This window comes from Choristoneura fumiferana, chromosome 14 (assembly GCF_025370935.1).
Source record: "Choristoneura fumiferana chromosome 14, NRCan_CFum_1, whole genome shotgun sequence".
Lineage (NCBI taxonomy): Eukaryota > Metazoa > Arthropoda > Insecta > Lepidoptera > Tortricidae > Choristoneura > Choristoneura fumiferana.
In genome coordinates, this window is record NC_133485.1 from 17,851,386 (window position 1) to 17,879,001 (window position 27,616).

A 27,616-nucleotide genomic window follows, 5' to 3' on the forward strand; every position below is an offset into this window, starting at 1 on the left:
ATGAAAAAGGCGTGTGGTTACAAAATAAAATATAATACAAAAGAAAAATATATACAATTATCTCAGTCAGCACTGCTCTTGTAGGTAAATTTAAAAAACACTGGCCTGAGACTTGTAGGACAGGTAGGAAAACAGGGCAGGGTGTTGAGGTAGCCTCGAAGCGTCCAGTCGCGCCGGCGATCTGCTCCGAGGCAGCAGAACGGAGAGGAAGTGGAGATGATGGTTCGGATTCAGCAGGAAAAGGAAGGGCTGGAATGAAACACCCTGCTTTACTGCTTGCTTGCAGCACCCATCCAAGCCTCGTTTTAGTGTCGGACCAGCGAAACAAAGCTAAACGAGACTTGGATTAGGTTTCACACAATATAAACAAGAATAAATGTTACAAACAGAGCAAATAATATTAACAATACCTGCAATAGTGGCAGCCCTTATATCACAAGTAAAAGTCAGTGAATTAGCTATCACAAAGTGAAATAATTAGTTATTTCTATAAATAATCAAATTTCGGCTTACGCCCTGCCAAATAGTAGAGCCAATTGCGGAAAAAAAACAAATGAGTATCAACAATTTAGAATTTAGAATTTTGTTCTTTTGTAAGCGGCCAGTTGCGCACCGCGGAGGTTTGCCATGTTACAAAATATCGCTATATACTTAGTATCGTAAGTTTTTTTTTGACGTTACGGTCTTGCTCTCATTTAGTTATTCCTTATTAGCCAATTGCAAGCAAGGCCGTGTCTTTAAAAAAACCTCACAATACTAACTCCATCTAGCGATGAACTAAAATAATTTCCTTGCTCACCCGGGACCTTACGATAGCTAAGCTTATGCAAAATATCCATCTAGCGATGTTTCGCCTGCCTTTTAGGCTTCATTTTGCGAAGGTGTGTTGTGAGGAATGTGTTTTTCATGGACCAATGGGAGCGCTTCATTTACCTCGCCTCGCTCCGCTCAGCTCTTTCCACCAGAGCGGTGCTGTACCAGGATAAGTAAATTAAGAGTTTCTATTGGTTCACGTAAACACACATATTGGTAGATTTTATTTGACATTCATAAGTGCTTGTTATAGCCTAAATTGAATAAAGATATTTTGACTTTGACTTTGACATCCTCGCACATCTTTGATTGAAACGCAGGCTTAAGGAGGATTCCTCCACCAATCACAGATGATTTCACCGCTCGAAATAAACGCACGCGTTTAGCTACAGTGCGTAGATGAGGCGTCGACGCAAGTAGATCATATATCGCAAGGACCTTAGAGTCGGAGTTCACTAGGCACCCTCTCGCCAACCGATACAAACGTTAAGGATATTTTTTTTTATATTTTAGTATTTTGTTAAGATGTGGTTTTGTGTGTTCGTGGCTTTATTAGGTCGGAGTGCGGCTGTGATCTATAATTTAAATGGTAAGTTCTTATTTTTCCTTTTTACGCTCTAGAAAATTATTAGTTGATTTTTTCGTAATGTCTATGGAACCCTGTCTTAGGCAATCTGACACGCTGTTGGGCCAGATATTGATAATTTTACATAGACAGTTCAGTTTTGAAAAATAATTTATGGGATAAATCTCTAACGATCAATTAAATTACCTACTTAAATATTTTTTGGGCAACACACTAAACAATGATTATAAATAATATAAATTTATTATCGAAAACAATTTATTCAAAGTATGCTTCCATTTCCACACGCGAAAGTGTGTGTGTTTGTGTGTATGTTTGTCCGTCTTTCACGTCGAAACGGAGCGACGGATCGACGTGATTTTTGGCATAGAGATAGTTTAAGGACCAGAGAGTGACATAGGCTACTTTTATCCCGAAAAATGCACAGTTCCCGAGGGAACAGTGCGCGATAACCGAATTCCACGCGGGCGTAGCCGCGGGCAAAAGCTAGTAATAATAATAAATAAAAATATCACGGGACAATTTAATTCACACCAATTGACCTAGTCCCAAAGTAAGCTTAGCAAAGCTTGTGTTATGGGTACTAAGCAACGGATAAATATAATTATATAGATACAGATACATGCTTAAAAACATATTAAACACCCAGGACCCGAGAACAAACATTCGTATTTTTCATACAAATATCTGCCCCGACACGGGAATCGAACCCGGGAGCTCAAGCTTAGTAGTCAGGTTCTCTAACCACTAGGCCATCTGGTGGTCTGGTCGTCTGTAAGAACATATACATCACACAAACCCAACTATCACCACCTCACTATACTGACACTTTTCGAACTCAAACAGAGTTCTTCCTCAGAATAACGCGATGAAAATTATGAGAGTTGATACAGAAATTAAGTAAAATATTAATTCTAATGCCAGACTAAGAAGACTGTGAAGTAATTCAATGGTGTGTGTGAAGTTCCCAATCCGCACTGGGCCCGCGTGGGAACTACGGCCCAAGCCCTCTCATTCTGAGAAGGCCTGTGCCCAGCAGTGGGATGTAAATAGGCTGGGATGATGAATGCCAGACTATTAGTCAACGCGAGTGAAGCCAAGAGTAAAGCTAGTGCAATTATGTCCTCTTTTTAATTGTTTCTTGACATTATCGGTTAGTCATCTGCGTTTGTGGGATTACCTCGATTTAATAACAAACAGCACGGCACTGATGGGGGAAATTAAAGTCAATTTCTGCGTCTTTGCAAATCATTGTTAGGCTCATGGTTATCGCTTACCCATACAACTGGAAATTCCTATGTTAAAAATTCTACGTTCAGTGCAGTGGCGTAGCTAGGTAACCTAGGGCCCTGGGGCAAATAAAAAAATGGGGCCCACTGCTATCAAAACTGGTAAGGTTTTTTGAAGTAATATCATTATAATTATATACAAATACTTTAAAAATGCTAAGCAACTTTATCATCAGCTATAAAGCAGAATTTCGAGGACCCCCTAAGCTTGAGGGCCCCGGGGCACTGCCCCGCCTAGCCCCTTGGTAGCTACGCCACTGGTTCAGTGGATGTTTACCATCAGCCAAATAAGTGGTCTATCAATTTTTAAACAAGTTCCTATCAAATGAATATGTCGCTAAAGTCGAACTTTCAAGTTGACATACACGTCTATTGGCATTATTGTTTTATGAGATGCAAACGATTATCAACTTTAGGGTGGTAGACCACATATTTGGCTGATGTACAATGCTTCCACCGTCAAAAAATCTATTAGAGGTGTATGGAATCTCTCAATTTCAAAAAGCGTCGCATCTATCAGTAGCTTTATTTATTTATTTGTATGTAGTTTATGTATTATATTGTTTAAAGCAATGTATTGTAGCTCTCTTTATTTTTGACTCTTAAACTCACTCTTTGTCGGTCCCTAACTGAATTGCTCCTTTCATCTACTTAAAGGTTGACTGGTAGAGATCCATTAAAGGGATAAGTCCGCCTTTGTAGAAGCATCCCAAAGTTCTACCAGTTGTATTTTTGTTTATTTTCTTTTGTACAATAAAGAGTTTACATACACATACACACATACATACATCTAGCATAGATTCTTTGGCAAACCGCAGCGCAGGTCTTCAGCGATTACATATTTTAATAGTGCAATCTAGTTTAGAGCTCCGTCATGACCCATGGGTCAAGCGCATGCGGAAAGAGGAAGAAATGTGCGCAAGAGTGTCGAACTGCGACACCGGCTGCCACACAACCGTAACACAGGAATATTTAATTCATAATTCGTTTAGTGCAACCATAAATAAATAAATAAATACAGTAATAGATGATCTTATAATATACCCAAGTTTAATGTTCTACATGCACCCTGAAAGGGTATAAGCAATTATGCTATGCCTTTAACATAAAATAACACACATTAACATAAATAACATAAACATAACATAAATTATTATGCTCATATTTTAAGTTTGAAACAATTTAACTATAAATTAACTAAGTACCATAGTTAAAAAAACCTAAAGAGAATTAACAAGTCTAGTAGTCTTCTTGTAGAACTCTGTTAGGACATAACTTAAACTCAATAGCCAAGACAGCAGGTCTACTACGAAACTCGAAACTCGAAGTTCGTGTCATGCGGTCCCTTTGACACTTATACTATTTAATACGAGAGCGAGAGGGATCGCATGACACAGGACTCATTCAAAACAAATAACGCGATTTGTTACGGTAAACCGTACGGCACGAATGCGGGTGGTAGAATTTCGTGCAAGGTCCGTCCCAATCGCTAACCTTGCTAATCCTGCCATGAAGTAGCAGTGTTTGAGCTGATCTGGTTCGGCGGAGAGAGTAAGGGTCTCCCCACATCTATTGACGCAGAATCGGCAAAAGCCGAAAGAAAAAAAGCTACATGTCTACGAGATAAGAGCGAAAAAGACGTCGACGCGTCGGTAGGCGTCGGCCGAGCCGATCCGAGCCGAACCATTTCTTTTTAGCTCTTATTGCGTGAAGTTACTGGCAAAAGAGGTAGGTATTTTATGTTAACCAATAATATTACTTCCTATCGTGAGAATTTAAAAACATAAAATTAAGCGAAAATCGAAATTTGTATCGTACCCTACCCTCCCTCGCACCATCTGAACACTGGTGACCCGGATGTCTCTGCAGGGCTACTACGAAACTCAAAACTCCAAGTTCGTGTGATGCGGTCCCTCTGACACTTATACTATTTAATACAAGAGCGAGAGGGACCGCACGACACGAACTTCGAGTTTCGAGTTTCGTAGTAGCCCTGCTGGTTAGTGCTTACCACTGACTCTCTCGTTTTCCAAGTTTCTAGTGTGTCAGGCTCATGCTTATTTTCATTTGTATGGCAACCGGAATAACACACCCAAGTATTTATTTTGTTTATGCAAACTGGTCCAGGATGTTCGTGTTTATATAGTAAATAAGGATACAATATTTTAGAACTTAAAGCAAGGTAAAACGCAAAGAAATGTCCAAAAAGACCTCTCAGCTTGTAAATAATGGGTTTAAACAATGACAAGACTGAGGCCGCCATATAAGTTACTGTGGGGGAAATAACCGACGTCTGTATTTGGTGTTTTTTGGGTGTTTAACCCGCGGCTTCACAGGCTTCATGGTTCAAGCGTGCGAAACCTAGCAATGAGGGCTATCGCGTATGAATTCGCCGCTAGAGGCGCTAGTGTAGCGTGAGGTCTCCGAAATGTCAAATCTCATAGTTTTTGGGTGAGCTACGCGGGTTTATTTATAATTAGAATAATTTTGTGAATATTTTGCAATATCTGAAATTATGGCAAATATGCGTTCCGGGGCAATGAATGTCTGTGTTTTGAGACAGTTTTGTCTTTCGGAAACCTTTGTCCGCCCTTTTTTCTATGGAATATATATTTTTATACGGAATCTTCCAAGTTTAGGTATATTTTATACCTTTGGCCGCTATGTACTCTTAAACTACTAATAATTCTCAAGCAAACTTAACCATTATAGTTTTCCTTGTAAGTTTGATATACTTACTACCATCCTGAATTTAAAAAAAAAATTCCACCCACCCGTTTAGATTTTAGAGGGACGCTCAATTTTCATGAAAAGGTGCACTTTAAAGTTGAATATTTCTCAAACATATCACTGAATCGAAAAATCGTCTTAGCAAACCCCTATTTGTTTTAAAATACCTATCTAACGATACCCCACACTATCGGGTTGGATGAGAAAAAAAAATTACCCCCACTTTACGTCTATGGGAGACCCTAAGTTTTTTTTTTAATTTTTTATTATACCATTTTGTTGGCATAATTAACATATATATCCGTTCAAAATTACAGCTTTCTAGCATTGATAGTCCCTGAGCAAAGCCGCGGACGGACAGACAGACATGGCGAAACTATAAGCTTTCCGTTTTTGCCATTTTGGCTGCCAGTTTTGTACTTCAAGGATTTTAAACATTTTACTTATCTATCATTGTAATACAAACTAGACTAGTGTATTTCAATACAGAAATGTAAATGTTTAGATAGTTTAATGGGGGAATTTCAATATTTAAGACACCAATTGACGTTGTTTTGTTTACATTTAGTAAAATACCTATCCAAACCAAGTATAGTGGAAGTCCTGCCAACTCGCCTTCCCGTTTCTGTCGTGGTTTATTAATTTAAAGGCAATAAACATCAAGAATTGAAAGAAACGTGAAAGAATCAATTTGCTGGGCGCTGCGACGTCCTTAAAATTAATTGTGCCCATAAAATATTGTGTAGCTTACGATTATTGCAGGAGCACGAATTTATTCCATATCTTGCGACTTAATAATTAATTGTAAAGTATAATAATCAATAATAAAGTTTTTTGAAGCTTACTCGTATGTTTATGGTGGTCGAAAAGCGCAAATCAATTGCAATGCCTGCACATTGAAATTGTTAATTTTTCTCCTAAACTTTTTAACGTGATGCAAAACTGGAAAATAAAAGTAATGAGGAAAATATTATCAATATCCGTTCAATAATCAAGATATTTGAGCGAATGAGTTTGCATTTCATCTTTTTCTAGAAAAATTTTTTTTTTATTCAACTGGATGGCAAACGAGCAAGTGGGTCTCCTGATGATAAGAGATCACTACCGCCCATAGACACCTGCAACACCAGGGGGATTGCAGATGCGTTGCCAACCTAGAGGCCTAAGATGGGATACCTCAAGATACTAGATGGGATACTTATTTTGCTAACTGTACCTGCTTTGTCATTCAACCTTCGTAGCATTACTACCATCATGGTTTTTTTTAAATTATCAAACCAATAGTTTAGGTTTTAGAGGAAGGGGGGCGGGTTTAAGCAACTCCCCAATGATTTTGAAAGAGCTATCCAACGATACTCCACACAATAGGGTTTTATGAGTAAAAAAAATCACCCCCACTTTACGTCTATAGTCTATTTAAAAAAAAATTGTACCATCGTTGGCATGGTTGCTACATTTATCTGTGCCAAATTACAGATTTCTAGCGCTGATAGTCTCAAAGCCGCGGACGGATGGACAGGCAGACATGGCGAAGCCATACCTAAGGGTTCCGTGTATAAGGGGTGTTTTAGTTAATTTATAAGGGTTCCGCTTTAGCCATTTTGGCTACGGAATCCTAAAAACTTAAAAATAAACAAATTTAGTTTAACAAACAATTGAACTTCACATGTTAATAATAAACAAAACACTATCTTATCTTATGTATTATTTATAAAAATGTATCGGCAAATATTTCGCAATAATTTCACGAGTGCGTGTTAAGACGCATGCCATAAATGCATTTTGCAAATGCAATTTTAAAAACAACAAAAATAACTTTCAATTTAGCTTCAAGGGTACTGTACTAACCTCTTGTGTCCGTTGATTCGATGCTGGCAGCATAGTTCCATTTTTGAATAATAATATTTAACGGACGCAAGGGGGTTAAACAGAAGACTTGTATCCGAGCCGCCAACGTAGGAAGTTGATTTGAAATACATATGAAAAGATCCTAAAGACGTGTTGTTAATTCAAATATTGCGATAGACATGTAAGAATAAATTAAATTGTAAATAATTCTGTTCACGTAATTTTTTTTTTTTTTTTTTTTTTTTTTTTTTTTTCTTTTTATATTTTCTATGAGTCATGTTGCTTGAAATAAATGAATATTATTATTATAAATAGGGCATTATTAAGATAGTGGACCGTCAGTCCACTACAGTACCTACAGCAATGATATCTGTTGGCGACTGGCTGCTGTGTGACCTTTTTATAACTATACTTTTTGTCACTTGCTTTTTAACCCCCGACGCAAAAAGAGGGGTGTTATAAGTTTGACCGCTATGTGTATGTCTGTCTGTGGCACCGTAGCTCTTAAACGGGTGGACTGATTTGAATGCGTTTTTTTTTAATTTGAAAGCAGGTTTTCCAGCGATGGATCTTAGACATGTTTTATCAAAATCGGTTCAGCCGTTTTAAGATCATCAGCCCTTTTGTTCGTGACGGTAGGAATCTTAGACGCATAATGGGTATTTACTTTACTTTCAAACATATTTGGGACCTAAAATTTTAAACACCCATGTATGCTATATAACTAAACTATGCAAGATTATGGAATTCTCGGCCTGATGCTGCAGCCAGGATATCCAGAACACCAGTATACTCGATCAGTATTTGATTCTACATACAATGCAATGGTGGCAACACGATGACCTGATGCTGCAGCCAGGATATCCAGCACACTAGTAGGTACACTTTAAAAAAATAATAGCACATATGTCGTGTTTGGATTCGTTTTGATCAGTAACTGATTCTACATACAATACAGTGGTGGCAACGCGACGAGCTGATGCTGCAGCAAGGATATCCAAAACACTAGGACACTTTTGAAAAACATGAAAGAAAAACTTAAATTTAAAATTTAAAAAACCCCTCGATACAAAACAACGCCTGAAAAAAAAGCCGCTAAAAAGGACAACTAAAAAGTAAATAATAATTATGCACTCCCTAGCTGTTGCCCGCGTCTTCATCTGCGAAGAATTCGTTTATCCCTATCCCGCGGGGACTGTGCTGATTTCCCGCAAAAATCTTATTAAATAACCTATCATTTAACCCGTGTTTCCATCAATCTTTCCATTAGTTCCCATACAGTCCACCACTAATCAATATCTTAATAGCAGGTGGTAGGACCTTGTGCAAGGTCCGCCCGAATTGCTACCACCATCTTGCTCGCTAATCCTGCCGTGAAGCAGCAGTGCTTGCACTGTTGTGTTTCGGCGTGGAGAGTAAGACAGCCGGTGAAATTACTGGCACTTGAGGTATCCCATCTTAGGTCTTTAGGTTGGCAACGCATCTGCAATCCCCCTGGTGCTGCGAGTGTCTATGGGCAGTGGTGATCTCTTACCATCAGGAGACCCACTTGCTCGTTTGCCATCCAGTCGAATAAAAAAAAAAAAGCTGTTATTTCGAAGATAAACAAAAGGTGAACAAAATCACCCGGAATTGAAATATAGCAGGACATGACGGCTCGAGACATTTTAATCATGGAGAAAATCTTCAATGCAATTTATTCTTAGAGCAACAAGCCAAATGGAGGCGGCACGCTAATCTGTAATTAGCCTACCGATGGAAAATTCTTAACTGTACATTTCTCTGCATTATATATAGAATAGCTTGAAATCAAAACAAAATAATAGTTAGTCAGATTTTTTTTCCGAAGATTTTGTATAGATAAATAGATAACGGCGGCCTTGTCCAAGGCCAATAATCTGAGTAAATACGGTACGCGCTTGTCACAATGTCTAAAAATAATGGATTTTGGGTAAAATAAAGTTCTTATTTCCACAGTAATTAGGTACGATAAAATAGGAACTACTTATTCATGGAACCTTTTTAAACCTTTAGCCAATGCTTTGGCGTCTTAAGCCAATTGGCTAAATTAGTCAGATACCTACTTGGAATAACCTATCTCGACGATATCTTTAAAATATCCGCGTTTATGAAGTTACTCCTTGCATTGGCAGAGAGGAAGGCCGCCGTCCTCTCCGGTAGGTTTGATGCTTTAAGTCTACCCATCCAAGCTTGTTTACGGGCATACTCAATGTTAATTGTTTCCCTTTTACGGTAAACTAGCAATAAACATCGCGGTCAACACTTTACGGTTACGTTCTGACGACTTTAATTTATAGAGCAAGTTTTTGACATTGCTGTATCGTAATTGGTACAGTTTTTGACACTTTACTGACTTTAGACACGAATGCCTCATGTACGGCAATGTCATAAATATAAAATGACACTAAGGACTTTCAACATCATCATCATCATCATCATCATCATCTCAGCCTACTGCTGCGTCTCGGTATGAGAGGGCTTGGGCCGTAGTTTCCACGCGGGCCCAGTGCGGATTGGGAACTTCACACACACCATTGAGTTGCTTCGCCGGTGTGTGCAGGTTTCCTCACGATGTTTTCCTTCACTGTAAAGCTCGTGGTAAATTTCAAATGTACTTTCGCACATGAATTTTGAAAAACACAGAGGTGCGAGCCGGGGTTTGAACCCACGATCCTCCTCTTGTGAGGCCATAGGTCAAACCATGGCTTTCATTATTTGTATTTGTTAGAAGATATAAATAATTTCATGAGTGGTCAGAAACAAGGCACCGAATAAGTATCATTTTGACCCAAAGACGGCATTGTCCATGGTATAGATAGGTATTAATCCAAACTAATATTATAAATGCGAAAGTGTGTGTGTTTGTATGTTTGTCCGTCTTTCACGTCAAAACGGAGCGACGGATCGACGTGATTTTTGGCATAGAGATAGTTTATGGGCCAGAGAGTGACATAAGCTACTTTTTATCCCGGAAAAACAGCGCGCGTTAACCGAATTCCACGCGGGCGAAGCCGCGGGCAAAGGCTTATTAATTTTATATTGAATCATTGTATTGCGTTGTACATAGACTTAACTACAATTTGCTAAAGCATCAAAGCACAATAACCTCGGAAGTCAATATCGGCGTAATTATAAAGCATTTAATGGAAACTTATGTAGACCGGTTAGCCTTTTGTTGATTTGTCTAGCCCTCAGTCAATCACCGGCCATCTTGTCATGCCGTTCTTGAGATGTTTCTTCTCTTTTGTAACAGTGATGATGGAAAGTGATAGATGTAGCGACAAACCGCAAACTTAGCTAGGAGGTAGTAGTTATTCCGTTTAGCGAATTCTTTGTGAATTCCCGTAATACGTGCTATATGGCTGATGTATCTGACGTGATCTTGAATGTTTTAATAACAAGTCGGTTTCGTAACTAAGATTTTACTGTATTCTGTTTCTCTTAGCTTTATTCAGTGTGGGATTCGGCCACGTAGCAAGAGTAGGAAATGCTACAGGCCCCACGCGTCTAGGGATTCGTTATTAACGACTAAGTCATGAATAAGTTTTTGGCAAAAAAAAAACATTTTTTAATACAAGCTTTTTTGTTGACTATACTTGTAAACTACATTTGCATACCAAATTTCAAGTCGATCCCATTAACCGTTGAAGAGTTCCGTCCTGCGGAGACGATCCTGGCCGGACTACCAGGATGTCACTACCAGATTATTGTATTGCCACGCAATTTACATAAGTATACCAAATTTCAAGTCAATCCAACTACTGAAAGTTGCAAGATTTGATTACAGACAGACAGACAGACAGGCAGACAACGGGACAGATGAAACTTAATAATAGCTTGTAAAAAAATATAAAGACTTTTAAGAATTGAAGATGTGGCTCACACTAGTTCCTTGATTATTTAGCAAGTAATTATCCTTTATACTTGTATTATTTATGTATTGTATGTAAATGTGTGTATTTATGTATTTTATTTTATATTTAGTTATAGATATATTAATGTTTTATATATGTGTTATGTATTTATTGTATATAGTTAGGTATTTGAGGTTTACATATGCATTTATATTTATTCAAATGTTTTGCTCTATTTGTCGATCCTTGTTTTTTGGATTGCTCCTCTATCACTCAAAGGTTGACTGGCAGAGATCCCTGCAGGGATAAGTCCGCCTTTGTACTTAACACAACTTTTATTTATGTAACCTTTTTGTTTTTCCTTTTTGTACAATACAATGCAATACAATACAAAGACTCTTTATTGTACACCAGGCATACAGAAAACAGATACACAGTGAGAAAAAAAATAAAGAGATAAACAATAAACAATAAAGAGTATAAACTAACAAACAAACTTCCTTTGTCATTTAACCATCTAGTCGTTATGCCACTTAGATGGTATTAATTTTTGATTATATGCCTATTCGCTTTACTATCAGTGTGTTCTGAATACGTTACCGTTTTGCCACTGGGACGTTTGATATTTGGGCGTTATACAAACAAAACGTTAAGAACTAAGTCCAATCTTAAACCCAGAGGTATTCTACTATTACTCTAAACTTGTCAAGTTGAGACAAGTGTACTTAATACAAGCCTCGCTGGATTCTTGTAGAGCTAAAAAAAGTAACTTAAAGAAAATACAAAAGATGATCTTAAAATATTTGTCTTATATTAGATAAGCTGCCAAGTTTAGGGTGACGTTTGCTCAATATTAGACATTTAGCTACCAAGATCTTATGAAACTAAGTCGTTTTGCTTATATAGTCGTTATGCGATCTAGTCCTTACGAACCTAACCCTCTAGGTGGTAACCACGAGAGTTGAAGTGAATGACTACACACACAGGTACATGAAGAACTGTTTGCCTTTGGTTTGCCTAAAAAAAGGAGAATGAATCAAATTAATGAGTGAATGTCAAAATGTAAAATGTTCTTGTACCTCATCTTTGGTTGCACCTTTATCCACCCATGGTCTGATGATGGAGCATTCAGGCATATCATTAAAGCGTGTTTTTTAGTTTTTAAACAACAATTTGAATAATTTTCAGAAAGCGACTACAACAGAATGCCGGCGCTGTACGCGTTGGATGCCTTCGACACTTGCCTGCTGGACTCTGGCGGCACCTACTGCTTGCTAGACGCGGATCTGTTCTCCAGAGGCCCTTCCGACCTCATGCGGATGATACAGGTACGTTATCATCATCATCATCTCCACCGTCATCAACATCATCATCATCACTATTTAGGATTAAAATAGAAGGCACTCTGGCTTCCTGTATAAACGAAAGTATAATAAAAAGTCACATAACAACTTTGGTTTTTGTTAAGTAAAAAATGTAAATAAAACTAAAAGACTAAAAGGTTCTACGATCTTGCATAATTCTCATCATCATCATTACTACATCATCACCATCAGCATCATCATCATCATCCGATCTTAACTCGTCTCACTGCTGGGCACAGACCTCCTCTCAGAATGAGAGAGCTTGGGCCGTAGTTAACACGCGGGCCCAGAGCGGTTTCGGAACTTTAGACACACCATTGAATTGTTTTGCAGGTTTGTTCACGATGTCAGCTTTCAGCATAAACCTCATGGTAACATACACAATACAATGCACTTGCTTATAACCTCTTGAGTCTAGACATTTTTTAACAAACTTAGCGTTTAAGACCTAGACGTGGTTGACCTGTTTAGTTATTTTGGATATTATTTCAAAGTTCTTAGAATTATTTATTTAATGAACAATTTGTACTTTATAAAGTACATTCGGCCGTTATTCTTAGTGTTAATTAGTTCTTTATAAAGTACGCGAGGACTTATGAGGCCATTGGGATACAAACGGCCCTCTAGGACCATACTCAGGGTTATTGACCAATCCGGTCGTATTTCGTAACAAAGTAGACACCATAAAATCACTTCATTTTTCCTCAACCGGATAATTTTTGCGGCATTGGACCTATATAGTACTTGACTTAGGCCAAGGTGTCCTTTGCAGCATAAAGTCGAGCAGACATCGCAATGTACTTCCGAGATATACGGATAATTACAGCACAGTATAAAACATCCGGGTATCCACATAAGGTTCTTAGATTATACAGGGTTTCTCAAACTTATGGCTCCACGTACCCCTGTTAAAGTTTCTAGACGATAGCGAACCCCTACCCCCCCAAAGAAAGTAATAAAATTGACTGATGGGGAAACTAAAAATAAAAAATACAAAAAGTGTTCAAAAACCAATCTCAATCATCTTGCTAGTCTTGCAGCCTGGTGGTTTTTGGAGTCACGTAAAGGGCAACACACACAGAGAGCGGGCGCGGGTCGTGCGCGGGCCCGCGACGGGCGTATTTGCATGGCGGTATATGGACGCCTTCACACAGAACGCGGGCCCGCGCCCGTCGCCCGTCGTCACAAACAGCGCCAGCCGAGCGCAGTGTTACCAACTCTCAAAAATATTTATCCCTAAAGCTTAAGTTAAAAACCCCTAAAACTCGTTTTTAATGAAAATGTTTACTTTAAATTTGAATATTTCGCAAAAAAAATACTGAATCGAAAAATCGTCTTAGTAACCCCCTAATGCTTTTAATTTAAAAGACCCTACACTATAGGGTTGGATGAGAAAAAAAAACCCTTACTAAAGTAAGGGTTTTTTTTTCTATGGGAGGTACCCAAAAATTTTTTTTTTTTAATTTTTCATTGTACCGTTTTGTTGGGATAGTTTTCATAATAAGTATATCTATGTAAAATTACAGCTTTGAAGCATTGATAGTCCCTGAGCAAAGCCGCGGACGGACAGACAGACTGACAGACAGACAGACATGGCGAAACTATAAGGGTTCCGTTTTTGCCATTTTGGCTACGGAACCCTAAAAACCGTATTCATGCGCAGTAGCTAGTTCATTTAGGCGAGAATAAAATTTTTTTTTTTATTTTTTTAATTAATTGGTAGGTACTACAGAAAAATCTGTTATTTTTTCCATTGACTAGTATAAGCTTATTCCTGCCTATAAAAAAAAATCAGCCACTTTTAAAAAATTCATCCATCGCCCATCATTACATAAATTGGATTTAATTAAGTAAGTAAATAAAGTTTGACCTTGGTGCGCAAGCGCGTTTGTCGTTTTCCACATATACTGCACTGCGGCACTGTATAATTCTGTGTCGAGTTGACAAAAATGCCGTATCTATTATTGGTTCTAGAACTGTTTTAATTTGTACTCCAAAAGTCGCCAGATACCTAAACCATTTCTGTCGTCAAAACTTTTTTGCGGTCGCTAAGATTTAAGCAAAAGTCGTCACTTCTAGGGACTAAGTCACTAAACTGGCAACATTGATAGCCGCCGCGGGCCCGTCGCGGGTCCGACCCGCTCTCTGTGTGAATACAACGAACCGCGCGGCTCACGCGGCTGACACGACCCGACCCGCGCACGCTTTCTGTGTGTTACCCCTAGGGGTTCGCGTACCCCACTTTGAGTAACCCTGGTCTAGACTGGCCAGCGAAAACAGTCCACGCATTTTTTACGAAACTTTAATCTGGTATCATTTTTGAGACTGTCAAAATTGACATATGGTCATGTTAGCTCAGCTTAGATAATTTTGATACTTATGCTATAAAATATAAATAAATTATTTTATGATGCAAATGTTAAAATTAAAATGTTAGAAGATATATTCAATCAATGTCATCTGGTCAAACTGGTCCAAAAATTTATGCGTCTGGGCCAATCCACGAAAATTCAATAATGGCGAATATAATATGCTAATAATAAATTCAATATCACGGCTGCGTTCTTTTTTGCACTTTGCATGACGTTTTTCACATGTTTTTACCTATGTTGCATGTATTATAAATAGTCTATGACAAATATTTAATTAATTATTACAAAAGACACGCACCAAACGTCATCGTCAATTACAAAAAAAAGTTGAATAGTAAACTTCCTGACTCATTTACTAAAAATTCACTGCGTAGTTTCCGTGTTTCTTTTCATATTTCTAAAGTACACATAAATTATGAAATATAATATAACAAAATAAATTATGAAATAATTTGATTTGGTCAAACATAATAATAGTGAATAAAATAAATTTGTCACGGAAATTCGTCATCACCGTTGCAGCACCGTCAAAGTTCGATTTATCGAATGTTCTTACTACCTACCGCGATCGAGAGGCCGAGCTTTCTTTCCTCAAGATCTCTTGCTATTAGGGGCAGAGCGCATGTCTACTGTTCCCATGCAGAATTATGAAATTTTGGATTTACATTTGCTTGTGGACGCTTTGTCACACTTTTGCATCATTACCAACAATAAAGAAAACAAGGAAAATACCAATATTACATATTTTTTAACTATTTAGGCCGGTGTATTTTATGAACAATACAATAAAAATCGCTGGCGGTGCTCTTTCAGGATTAGTATTCAGTTAAAAAAAATATATGAAATCATGTTCATCATAACCATCGTCATCATTGCCATTTGTTTTGTGTTAATATGTGAACGGCAATGACGTAATTGGGTTTTTATCTTATGGAAATTACGATTATATGTGATGTTTGCTTTTAAAAAGTATTTAAATTGGTTCATCGGTACCCCGCGGGAACTATGCAATTTCCCGGAATAAAAACTATCCTATGTCCGGGACTCAAAGTATCTGTATACCGAATTTCGTCTAAATCATAGTCAAAATACCACAAACGGGACTTATAACGCTAAAACACACGAGTAATATTTACCTCGACGTTTCAACCACATTACAGTGGCCGTGGGACGAATACGCGACTCAGCGGCTACTGCAACACGCGTATATTGGTACTAATACTCTTTGACACGTACTGCGCGCCGCCCGCAGCTTGAACTCCAATTTAAGACGTGAGTTATCCGGGTCAATATATTTAATATGAGTGAATCTCACGGTATAGATTCATGTTCAAAATTACGCATTTATCTATTTACAAAATAAACAAAATTGACTTCATCATATTACTTCTTTTATTCATCATCATCATCATTATTATTACGACTTCACAAAAAATGTTCAGAACCCCTTCTTCTGTGACCTTCTAGAGTCCAATGTTATCTTGAATGGACTATAGACTGTACGTAAATGGGCACTGACAAAGGTCATAAAATTTACCAAGGGACTCCTAAAGTGCATCATCAACTTTCACACATGCAGCAGCTTGAGGAGTCCCGAGTATAATTTAATATCTGAAAAATTTAAATAATATCTAAGTATGTACAGCAAGTGTTGTCAGCCTTTTTTTAAATTTGCCGCGGTTTCTCGTGGACAGCTTTCGTTGGCCAGAGTCTATCGATTATGTTGGTGTTAAGGTAAAGCTACAGATTTAGTAGATTGATAACCAAGGGTGGAAAGTGACCCATTTCACCTGAGATATTTCTAGCGCTCAAACGAAGTGAGAGCGCCAATAGTTCGAGGGGAAATGGGTAATTTCACCCGAGTTAGACACTCTAATTTTCATTTCGACTGTGAGGAAAGTCAAATAGTCCAAAAAATGAGAATAATAATAAATTTAATTTAGTATTCAGAATTCAGTAAATTGAATTTACTTATATCCAACCTCGAAAAAAAGTACTGCTTTTTTACCTGGCCACTTGCCACGGCCGACTATAAAAAAAAATCGATTTGATCACGACCAAGGAGGTTATAATAGACTACCTAAAAACTGGAGGTTGAACGCCGAGCGAAGAAGTTTGACCTTTATTACTTATTTACATATTCCATCTCTTTCTTTCACATTTCACGAATGACTTCCATCTCTTTCTTAACCTAGCTAAAAAAAGAGATGGAATATGTTCGTGACGTAATAAAAATCCAATTTCTTGTTTCAAACGGATGCTCAGCGTTCAACCTCCAGTATTGTATTATAAGCTTCTTGGTCATGACGTGCATGTAACTCAAATTATCTTCGACTCCGTGGCTAATCGAAAAATAAAAAAAAAATAACTTTCCACCCTAGAGATGAAAACGCAACCGAACAGGAGAGATGAAAAAAATGATACAACTCAGTTGTGGTACAGTCAAAAAACTGAACCACATACCAGGGTGGAGCCTGTTCATAACCAATTTCGCTATGATTACTTTGGCAGTGTATGGGATGTTCCATGGTACGTGATTCAGTGTCCTTGAGTGTACAGCACGTGGCACACAGACAGACAGAAGGACAGTATAACAACATTAATATGGTTCCGTTTGACGCTATTCTGATACGGAACTCTAAAAATTGAAAAGAAGATGATAGTAACCTTTTAAGAACAAGGTGTTAGAGTAGCAAGGTAACAATTACCAACAAACAACTGACTTAATAACTCCTTACTTATACTTTGTTGTAGATAATGTAGATATATTTCCTTCCTATGTGGGCAGAAAATTGCTTAATTTATACAAAATTGTTTTACTGATTATAAGTGGCTAGTTACTCGAGAGTACTTCTGACCCGTTGATATAGTCCTTATTCATCAGTAGATGACTAAATGAGCCGATGGAATATCCAGATTAATATCCAGGAAAATTACTGGGCACGTATTTGAATATCGAAATTGAAAATATCTAAGGTTAAAACGTCGACGGTCAAAATATCGAAAATCAGAATGTCGAACGATCATAAGGTCGAAATTCAAAATGTCGAAAGTATAAATTATCGATCGGGTACAATTATCGAATGCTAAATTTTCGAAAATCCTAATATCGACGGATAAAATATCGAATGTCTATAATACCGAAGGGTACAATAGTCGATTACTGATACGAAATTTAACCGTCGGTTGAATTAATAAGACTTCGTTTTAAATTTTAGGTACTAAGTAATCTAATCTAAAAATTAGGTGTGACGACGAGCGCAGCGAGGAGGAGCGGTTAGATTCAATCGTGACCAAAACAAAAACGAGCCGAGCGAGCGAAGCGAGCGTGCCGCGGCATCTGCCGGCAAGTGCCAGAATCAAGTTCTATGCATTTTTCTTGATATTAAGATACTTCGTTATTTAAATTTTCGATATTTTAATATTTGGTTTTTTGACAGTTGATATTTTGTGTTTCGATATTAACATATATCGATCATTCGGTTGTAGATATTTTGAACTTTCGATATTTTAGCCGTTCGATATTTCGGTTTTAGGAATTCCAGACGTCGATATAATGATAGTAGATATTTAGATCATTCGATATTTTGATTTTCGATATTTTGACCGTCGACGTTTTAACTTTATATATTTTAAATTTCGATATTCAAATATGTGCCCAAATTACTGCGAACATCGTGACGTTGTCTAACGTAAATATTGAGTTATTAAACAATATTATTGTTATACTCAACGAACAACAATACACCTATTAATACCCCTCTTGGTGCCGGTGATTGCTCGCTTTCTAACAGGTGACCCGCAACCTCGTTTACTTTTTTTATATATTAAAAAAAAAAACGAAACTAACATCTGTGTCCCACTGCTGGGTAAATGCCAGATTAGATGCAGAGCTATTGAATATGGTGAAGTTATTTTTTAAATATTTATGTTTGGTATGTAATGTAATTTAAGCCCTAGGGCTCTTTAGGCATACTAATCATACTAATATTACGGTTTGCAGGTGGTAGGACCTTGTGCAAAGTCCGCCCGGATTGCTACCACCATCTTGCTCGCTAATCCTGCCGTGAAGCAGCAGTGCTTGCACTGTTGTGTTTTGGCGTGGAGAGTAAGACAGCCGGTGAAATTACTGGCACTTGAGGTATCCCATCTTAGGCCTCTAGGTTGGCAACGCATCTGCAATTACCCCTGGTGTTCATCAGGAGACCCACTTGCTCGTTTGCCATCCAGTCGAATAAAAAAATATATAAATTGCGATACTTTGTGAGTGTGGGTGACTATGTGTGTTACTCTTGCAGCTGGATCCCATGAATAATATGAAAAGGCTTTTTTAATCTGAATATTCCTTCAGGATCGTGACATACGTAATCATGTAAAATCTCGGAATCCCGGAATAAAGTTTATGATGAAATAGTTTAAAAATTGAAATTCCCTTGGGATTTCGTTAAATAGGTACGGAGTGTTAAGCTTCACGCGAGTGAAACCATGGACAAAAGCTAGTATGACGCTAAAACTATCAAAACGTACAAAATATTGTTTTGCATTTCAACCATTAAAGTATATAAACCTCAGTCATTCAAAGTTAAAGTCAAAGTCAAAATATCTTTATTCAATTTAGGCTATAACAAGCACTTATGAATGTCAAAAAAATCTACCACCGGTTCGGAAAAACCTCTGTTGAGAAGAATCCGGCAAGAAACTCAACGTGGTATATTTTTTTAAACAGATTTACAATATTATTAAATTATATCTATACATCACAAGTAAGTATCTAACACAACTGTGTTTGCTATTTGAAGGGATCGCTAATGCGGATCGGAATTATTTCCAAATATCCCTGTCCATGATATTAATCATTAACTTTATAATACGCCTTAGATGTTTATGTCTTCTTGACAATTAGATCTGAATTTTGTATCCGTTTCATTTGTAATATTTTTTGGAATTTTATTATAAAAACGTATGCAATTTCCCAGAAACGACTTTTTGGTTTTAGCCAGTCTGTAAGATGGAACTTTAAGCTTCCCTATGTTTCTGTAGCCTTTGGCTTATTAACTTGTTGTGTGTTTCCAGGGCTATTCAGAACACACGGTAAAACACTTCAACCACACCCAAATACATCGAGGGGTATGCGTTACAAAAACCTGTAAAGATTTCATCCACAACAAAAGGTTAAATGAAACAGCGGACCTAGAAGCGACCCTTGAGGCATGCCTGAACAACTCACTATGGAGGGACTACAAACTGGAAGTGAAGTTGAATACGATACAGTATTGTAACCGGGAAGGGGATAAAGATGAACTAGATAAAAGTGACTATTATGTTGCTGCAGTATATCTGCTGTTGATCGTGTTCAACGTTGCCGGAAGCCTTTACGATGTCTTAATTTGCGAGAATGACGGCAAAGGTTAGTTACTTATTTAAATTGATTTTGGTCAAGTTTTTTTTGTAAGTTTGAAATCGCGTTTAGCCACTACAATATTGTTTACGCACCGTAGACACTTGGATGCGAGCGAGCGAAGCGAGCGAGCAAGACAGTTCGGAGCAGAAGCGGCTTGGATAGTTTAGGTTCAGAATGTTAGGTTTTTTTTATAGCAGCCAGGTTAACTGCCACTAGGAAAGTAGGTTGGATGTCATGTTGAGGAACCATTTGATCTGTACCTATGTCGGACAAATTACATTGTTTGAATTTGAATTTGACGTTACGTTAGAGAGGCTAAGCTAAATAATGAATAAATAGCTATTGCCTGCGACTCCGTCTGCAAAGAATTCGTTTAGCACAATCTCGTGGGAACCATGTAGTTTTCCAGAATGTTAAATATTCTATGCAAATTTCATCTCAATCGTTTTAACCATTTAAACATGAATAGTTAACAGACAGACAGACAGAAAAATAAACAGAGTTACTATTGTATTTATAACATTAGTAACGATTTCAGAGTAGCTTGGTTTTAATGTCTTTGCACTAATATTTATTAAGTTAGATACAAGTCTGCTTTGTCTTTACGAATAAAATAATAAAATTGCGTAACACAGCAAGGCTCGTGATAATATACGCCACGTGTTGTCGAAAACGACCTACATCGACGACATGACAGTTTCCAAATTAACAGTTTGTAAGTCTGTCACGTCGAAACCATTGTACTTAGAAAGTGGATAGGTCAGTCCGTAAACAAATAGTATCCCACATGAGACAGATTTTAGGATTCACATTGCTTAATCTGGTATAGATATTGTTCAAGACCCAAAATAAGTCAGTATGACAATTTTTTGCTGGTTACTTTTTGTTGGCTGCATTGCCACCCAACCCAACCTATAATATAATATAAAAACCCAATTTAAGGTCAACCTGGTATGTGGAATCGAGTCAAATTTGACTTGCAAGAACAGATATTAAATAAAACTTGTGAAAAAGTGAGAAGTTGAAGTTGAAAATTACGTAAGATATGAGTTTGAAGCCTTATACCTATACTGCTTCCAAGATAACGAGTTAGTACTAGAAAACTGAGAAAGCACGCGATTTGTCAGCGAAATAAGTCACGAATATGCATCGGGTCTACATGGCGGCCAAAGTTCAGTTGACATCAGCTGGGCTAATACGAAACTCGAAGTTCGTGTCGTGCGGTCCCTCTCGCTCTCGTATTAATAGTATAAGTGCCAGAGGGACCGCACGACACGAACTTCGAGTTTCGAGTTTCGTAGTAGCCTGTCTCTCGTACGGTGCGGACGCGTTATAGACACCATTGAATTGTATCGGAGGCTTAAGCAGATTTCTGGTGGATAAGCGTAATTTCGCATATAAACTCAAACCACCAGCTACTTAAGGCGAAAACTCGTATTTAGGGATGATCGGTAGGCAGTATTTAAATAACTAAACGTGTTTATTATTATGCTAATTGGTGTGAATTATAACAACTAGATGTGAAGAATTCGCTTATCATGGAACTTCTCAATTTTCCGGTACAAAAACTATCCTATGTCCTCCTCAAGGGTTTGAATTTATCTCCATACCAAACTTCATATAATACAATAAAAAAAATTATAATAAAATCCAAGTACAATTAAAGTCATTACAATTTCCAATTAAAAAAAATAAAAATAAAAATAATGATTAACAAGATCGCCTTTTGAGTAATTTTAACAATGATTACCTAGTAATGATTATAATCTATGTTTACAAATGATGTTGTTATGTTTTATGTTGCACTATGAATATGATTATAAGTTATTAGTACCGACTGTATTGTATGTACTGTAATTATCGTGTTATCGAGCATCTTTGACTTGCTGACCTTATGTACACTTCATCATCATCATCATCCCAGCCTATATACGTCCCACTGCTGGGCACAGGCCTCCTCTCAGAACAAGAGGGCTTGGGCCATAGTTCCCACGCGGGCCCAGTGCGGATTGGGAACTTCACACGCACCATTGAATTGCTTCGCAGGTTTGTGCAGGTTTCCTCACGATGTTTTCCTTCACCGCAAAGCTCGTGGTAAATTTCAAATGTAATTCCGCACATGAATTTGGAAAAACTCAGAGGTGCGAGACGGGGTTTGAACCCACGACCCTCTGTTTGAGAGGCGATAGGTCAAACCACTAGGCCACCACGGCTAATCTATGTACACTTGCGTGGTGTTAATTGAAAAAAAAAACCGGACCAGAGCGAATTAAATTCGCGAGGAGAGGCTTCGTTCCATATCACAATATAACTAGGAGTAACTTCGAAAAATACCTAATGGCAAATATCTCAAGCAGAGGATCGTGGGTTCAATTCAAACCCCGGCTCGCACCTCTGAGTTTTTCAAAATTCATTTGTGAAATTACATTTAAAATTTACCACGAGCATAACGGTGAGGGATAACGTCGTGAGGAAACCTGCACAAAGCTGCGAAGCAATTCAATTGAGTGTGTGAAGTTCCCAATCCGCATTGGGCTGGCGTGGGAACTATGGCTGAGAGGAGGCCTGTGCCTAGAAGTGGGATGTATATAGGCTGGGATGATGTGGCGTTCTAAGGTGGTAGGGGGGGTGGGGGATTTGTCAAGATTTGAAAAGAACTGACGCGAAGAGGTTTAAAATCATAAAAATAAGGAAAAAGTTTTGGTCATGCGAGAAAGTATTTTTGCTGGAGTACCTAATTACCGTTTTTTTATTAGTAATAATGTAGTTTTTTCAAGATTGCTTCGAATGCGGTGACCCTATGCGTATTCATCATCATCATCATCATCCCAGCTTACATACGTCCCACTGCTGGGCACAGGCCTCCTCTCGGAATGAGAGGGCTTGGGCCGTAGTTCCCACGCGGGCCCAGTGCGGATTGGGAACTTCACACACACCATTGAATTGCTTCGCAGGTTTGTGCAGGTTTCCTCACGATGTTTTCCTTCACCGAAAAGCTCGTGGTAAATTTCTAATGTAATTTCGCACATGAATTCCGAAAAACTCAGAGGTGCGAGCCGGGATTTGAACCCACGATCCTCTGCTTGAGAGGCCATAGGTCAAACCACTCGGCCACCACGGCCTCATATGCGTATTACTTATGTATTTATCAATAAAATATACTTTTTTAGTTTTGTGTGGAAGTACGACGAAGTCTGTGTAAGCACTGTACGAAGCCACAAGTTGCAAAAGAGATAGGTAGATTTCTTACTACACCGTCAAATTATTTACCTTTACTCAATCAAAACTACCTACCATTAATCATGCTACAAACCATTATTAATAGCAGTAGACGTGTTGATGATGATGATGACTTATTTTTACTCGTGTGCAGGAAACCCTTTCCTGCTGGCGTTCTCCGCGCGTCGCAACTGGCGCAAACTGACGGCCCCGAGCGGCGCCGGCGCAGACCCGCGCCTCAACAGACTCAAGCTCTTCAGTGGCTTGAGGTACCTATAGTCAGCATCAAAAGTAGCGGATCACTTTTTTACTCTGTCTGTGTCTATGTTTTGTTTCTGTCTGTGTCTGTCTGTCTGTTTGTTGTCTGTTTTTTACACATTGACCGTCTTGCATGGCGTTTAGTAAACGTGGCTGTAAAACGACAAAGTACGAAAGTGTACAGATTCTTTTGGTGCTGACTGTACAATATGCAATACTAACATACCGTAAACTGCTTCAACTTTGCCCTCTGGCCCCAACATTGCCTGATTCGATTTAGAGTCGATAACTTAGCACTCTTATAGGTTTTAAACTTTTATCTACACGGGCATTATTATTACGGGGGATAAAAGTATCAAAACCTAGAATGGTGCTAGTTATCGACTCTAAATCGAATCAGGCAATGTTGGGGCCAGAGGGCAAAGTTGAAGCAGTTTACGCTATAGAAAGAGTCATTCACGATGACGAGTGCCATGGTTGTTATTACAATGTCATTAATGTCTAATTTTGACAAAATCACGCGTCTTCGTGGATCAGTACATAATAAGTACAACAAGTTTACAATTTTTTTTTGGTGCGTATTGGTTGTATATTTTTAAGGGTGCATACTCGTGTTAAAGCGGTACGGAGTGCGTCAACATGTCGCAGAAATTTTCATTCTTAATTATATATTTTTTTCAGAACCATGACGATTATTTGCGTGTTTTTCTCGCACATCGCACTCATCATGTCATTTTCCTACGTGGAAAATCCCCGTTACATCGAAACGGTAAGAGCAAGACATGGCCGGACGCGCGAGCGGCGCGGGAGCCTGTTCTCTGTACCTTGCGGGGCCGAAATGTTCGCTATACATTTGATACCTGGCATCACGCGCAATGAACAAAGAACGCTCACCGAGCCATTAGGGCTAGGTACTACGAAACTCGAAACTTGAAGTTCGTGTCGTGCGGACTCTTTGACACTTATACTGTTTAACACGAGAGCGAGAGGGACGGTACGACACGAACTTCGAGTTTCGAGTTTCGTAGCAGCCCAGCAGTCGCGCGTATTCGTGGTCGCAGATTCACCTCAAAAATATAATCTTAGGCTAAGAAATAAGTACTTAAGTACATAAGCGTTTCTTGTGTGCCTTGTACATTTGTGCGTTATTCTTAGGGTTTCGTACCTTGATCCGCAAAAAAGGAATCCCTTAGGTACTTATACCTATGTAGTATCACACACATTGTTGTCACATCTGACTGGCGTTTTTTGGGTCGTTTCCAGGGTAGCCAGTTGGTAGTTCGCGCACCCACAGCGCACCACCAGCTCTAGATAGCGCTGCCTACTCAGTACACACCATTACATTGTCCATCCGTCCGTCTGCTTTTCTCGAATCACAACGTGGAGGTCTCTAGTTGAATTTACTTATCAAATGCTCACAGATTGTTTAGTTTGGGACTAGGTCAAATGGGGTCACTGTCCCATGTTATTTATTTTATTTTATTTATTTATCTGCTACCTCTTGGCGCAGTCAAAAAAATCAAACCTTTAAAAGTCATTAAGTACGTCCATGGTCAATTGTCCCATGATATTTATTCTATTTTATTTATTTATCTGCTACCTCTTGGCGTAGTCAAAAAAGTCAAACCTTTAAATTCATTACGTCCTTGGGCATAATAGGTACGCAAAAAAGGTCCTCGGGCTTTAGGGGGTTGCAAGCAACCAAGCAAGACACTGCTTACCAGTAAGTGTATCGTGAAAATTCATTATTTATTAGACACTGAAGATTTGAGAACACTCATTCTTATTATTCAAACATTTCTGCTCAAGCCAAGGTTGAACCTGGGACCTCAAGCTTCGTAGTCAGGTTCTTTAATCACTGGGCTATTATAGTTCACAAAAGTGTAAGTGTGGAGTGCCTATGATCTCTCTATGAAGCCGATTCACGAAGCGGAGTGATATCAATACAAATCTACAGGCGCATACGCTTAAAATCGGCTTCAATAGATTAGATTAGATTCGATTTATTTATTACCTTTTGAAAAAATACATTATAAACACACGTCAGTTAATTACAAGAAATTCACAAAAGGATCGTCAAATGTGAACAAGAAATAAATCATATTACAATAAATTGTCAGCCAAAATAAAAAATAGATTTTAGAATGTCGAATTAGAGTTCAATTCAAGAATATACTTAAATCTAAGTCAAATTTATGCAATAGGAAGAATAAATCAAACGAACAATATTTTAGACTATCGCGGTCATTACTAATTTTATGAATTAAATTATAATAGGCTTGTATCGTTTGCGTTATCGATCGTACAACTCGAAGCAGTTTTATATTATTTTTTACACTCGTTCGAAATTCCTTATTTACTGCCCTTATGACAATGTACTCTTATAGCGTGGGGGACGCCACAATAGAGAAACCATCTTACCATGTTGTCACGAATAAATGTTTTCTTTCTTTTCATCACACTTGCTCGTAAACAGTGTCACAACATGCAGTCTACCTTGCTTGCAAGTCTTGCAACCCCCAAATAAAACCCTCGACCTTAATGTGCTTGTCATGAAACCCGTGGTCGGTAAATGAGTCATTGCGCGTACACATTTTGTTGTCATGAAGCCCAAGGGCGGTAAATGAGTCAATGTGCCTACTGATGGTGCTGCGCGCGCTGCTGCAGGACCACATGCACACGCACGTTGTAGCGCATGCTGCGGGAGGGGAAGGGCAGCGCTGCCAAGAGCGCAGCCTAAGGTATCGCCAATATTTGGAATAATTATATTATTTTCTTTTAGAAATATAAAAATTTATTCGCATATGTGATGAAAAACATTGTGTAGCACGGGCGATACTAGAATTATGAACATCGACTCATTAAAGCTCTCAGTCTTCGACTTGGGGCTTCTAATAGACTCTCGTTCGTAATTCTTTATTTACCGCCCTTAAGACACAATGTACTATTCTTTTCTTTCTTTCTTATTGTTTTCCTTATCCACAGTCCTACGAAGACCCGCTGAAGCAAATCTTGTACAACGGCAGCTTGGTGACGCACACTTTCTTCATCATGTCCAGCTTCCTTCTGGCCTACAACCTGGAGCTGCACAGCGAGCGGCATCAGCTGACGTGGAGCCAGCTGCCTAAGGGCGTGGCGCTGCGGTGGCTAAGGTAAGGAATCTGGTTACTAAGATTGGTTTTTCGGAATCTTTTTTTTTGTATTTTTTATTTCAATTCCAAATTTTTACTTTTACGGTCATCCCGTAAAACCTAAATTGAAAATACAAACTGAAGTATAGATAAATAAATAAATAAATAAATATCACGGGACAATTCACACCAATTGACCTAGTTCCAATGTGTTATGGGTACTAAGCAACGGATAACTATAATTATATAGATAGATACATACTTAAATACATAGTAAACACCCAAGACCCGAGAACAAACATTCGTATTTTTCATACAAATATCTGCCCCGACACGGGAATCGAACCCGGGACCTCAAGCTTCGTAGTCAGGTTCTCTAACCACTATCCGGGTCCGGGGTACGGAATACCGAGGATCGGGGTAAGGGCTACGCCAGCTGGCGCTGCGGGCGCGGGTGCAGGGGGGCTACTACGAGATTCAAAAATCGAAGTTCGTATCGTGCCGCCCCTCTCACTCTCGTATTAAATGAAAGCGTCAGCGGGACGGTCAGATACGAAGTTCGATTTGTGCACTTTGTAGGATAGGGCCAAGTTCTGGCAATCAAAGGGCCTACGCTAACTGGTGCGGGTGCACTTCACGGGCGCAGTCTGCGGGCGCGGGTGCAGTACCCCTAGTGTAAGTTTTCGGTTACAAAATACGTCTCGATCACGTTCGCGTAAAATCTCAATTT

At 38.5% G+C, this 27,616-nt stretch overlaps 1 protein-coding gene across 1 annotated transcript in view; it reads left to right on the plus strand.

Annotated features, from left to right (window-relative positions):
* The first annotated feature begins 1,220 nt into the window (after positions 1 to 1,220).
* LOC141435348 (nose resistant to fluoxetine protein 6-like) overlaps positions 1,221 to 27,616 on the plus strand; it is a 69,665-nt gene continuing 43,269 nt past the window's right edge. Inside the window, exons 1-6 of the mRNA XM_074098059.1 lie at positions 1,221 to 1,402; positions 12,330 to 12,469; positions 19,951 to 20,284; positions 23,652 to 23,766; positions 24,437 to 24,524; positions 26,741 to 26,907. Coding sequence (XP_073954160.1) covers positions 1,339 to 1,402; positions 12,330 to 12,469; positions 19,951 to 20,284; positions 23,652 to 23,766; positions 24,437 to 24,524; positions 26,741 to 26,907 — 908 coding nt within the window. The 5' untranslated portion in view covers positions 1,221 to 1,338. The remainder of the gene's footprint in view (positions 1,403 to 12,329; positions 12,470 to 19,950; positions 20,285 to 23,651; positions 23,767 to 24,436; positions 24,525 to 26,740; positions 26,908 to 27,616) is intronic.